This window comes from Colletotrichum abscissum (assembly GCF_030869225.1).
Source record: "Colletotrichum abscissum strain IMI 504890 chromosome Unknown Scaffold_284.1, whole genome shotgun sequence".
NCBI lineage: Eukaryota > Fungi > Ascomycota > Sordariomycetes > Glomerellales > Glomerellaceae > Colletotrichum > Colletotrichum abscissum.
Genome location: NW_026850192.1, coordinates 1 through 1,248, shown reverse-complemented (window position 1 = coordinate 1,248; position 1,248 = coordinate 1). Strand labels below are relative to the sequence as shown.

Genomic DNA, 1,248 nt, shown 5'->3' with positions numbered 1-1,248 from the left:
TTCTTCCTGAGCAACCATTGGCTTTGTTCCCACGCCCCGCTAGATCTTCAGCCTCCGTGGATGGTGAGCCACGGAGCGACCAATCACAATGGGCCCTGCGAACGGCCACAGCCCGTCGGTGGATGCGCCAATACGAACTCATACCCTTGTTCAAATACCAGGCGCAAACAAACCAAACGATCTGCCAGTTGCTTCCCGTTTTGACCGGTGTGGGCACTCAAGCACAGCGGTCAATGGAATGCATGGCTACCATGTCCACGTCGACTGCTGCAGCCTCGTCGCCACAGGGCAGCTGCGCTTGAGAAGTTGGCCCTTCGTCCGGGTACCTGCGGTTCGCAAAGATACACCCTGTAGCGCAATGACTCAGCTACATTGAATGGTCTCGCTGGGCGTTTGGTCAGAGTTCTGAACCCACTTCAGCTACAGGTGTCTTGATCGCTTCCTTCGAGCAGAGTTACGGTTGAGTCTGCAAGATTGTGTGACGGAAGCGCCACCTCTGGTAGAAGCTGGCATTCTTTTCCAACGGCCAGGACGACAGCACGCCGAGGTGTCGCTGCGCATCGCAATAGCCCATCGTCAGTGCTGTCGTTGACTCGCCTTCGCTGTAGTCAAAACAGGCGTAGCCGTTGCTGGTGGGCCCAATCATCAGACGACTGGATGCCACGCGACTACACGCTAACCTTATCGAATGTGGCATACAGGCCAATGCGGCCGTGTCAGAGCGTCCGCTTGCTGCAGCCCTTCGACTGGGGTGCTGCACACGGATCCAGATCCGTTCATCCCGTGGCGTTCCACCAGGGAGCAGGTGTCTGTATAGTGTACATGCACCATGCTCGGTGATGCAGGGGACGTCAGCGGCCGCCACGTCTGGGCTAACCAGCGCACGCCCCTACCCCGGCGCTGTCTGCATGGAGGGTAAGTAGCACACGCCCCAATCGCCCTCGCGTAACGCCCCCCTTCACCCAGACGCAGGGACCAGGTTCCGGCCGCGGCGCTGGCCCGGCTTCCGCACCACCGGCGTGGGGCCGTCTAACCCCGCCGCGCCAGGAAAGTCCTGGGACGTCATGCTCACCGGAGTGTGGTCGCGCGCCGAAAGCGCAGGCCATCACTCCGCAGGTCCCCGCCGTATCTCTTGGTGCTGTCTTTTGTACGAGCCCGTCACTGGTATTAGTATTCGAGCGTACGGCCTTCACGATGTAATGTGCAGTGTATCGAATAGTAAACGCTCCTTCCTTTGATGCCATGTCT

At 59.3% G+C, this 1,248-nt stretch overlaps 1 protein-coding gene across 1 annotated transcript; it reads right to left on the bottom strand.

The window, feature by feature from the left end:
* Positions 1 to 217: 217 nt before the first annotated feature.
* On the bottom strand, positions 218 to 1,137 carry CABS01_17044 (uncharacterized protein; the record flags this gene model as incomplete). Its single annotated transcript, XM_060550371.1, has 4 exons — positions 218 to 326; positions 459 to 553; positions 700 to 904; positions 1,073 to 1,137. Coding segments are annotated over 4 exons (474 nt in total), but the record flags the coding sequence as incomplete, so codon positions are not given.
* Positions 1,138 to 1,248: the final 111 nt, after the last annotated feature.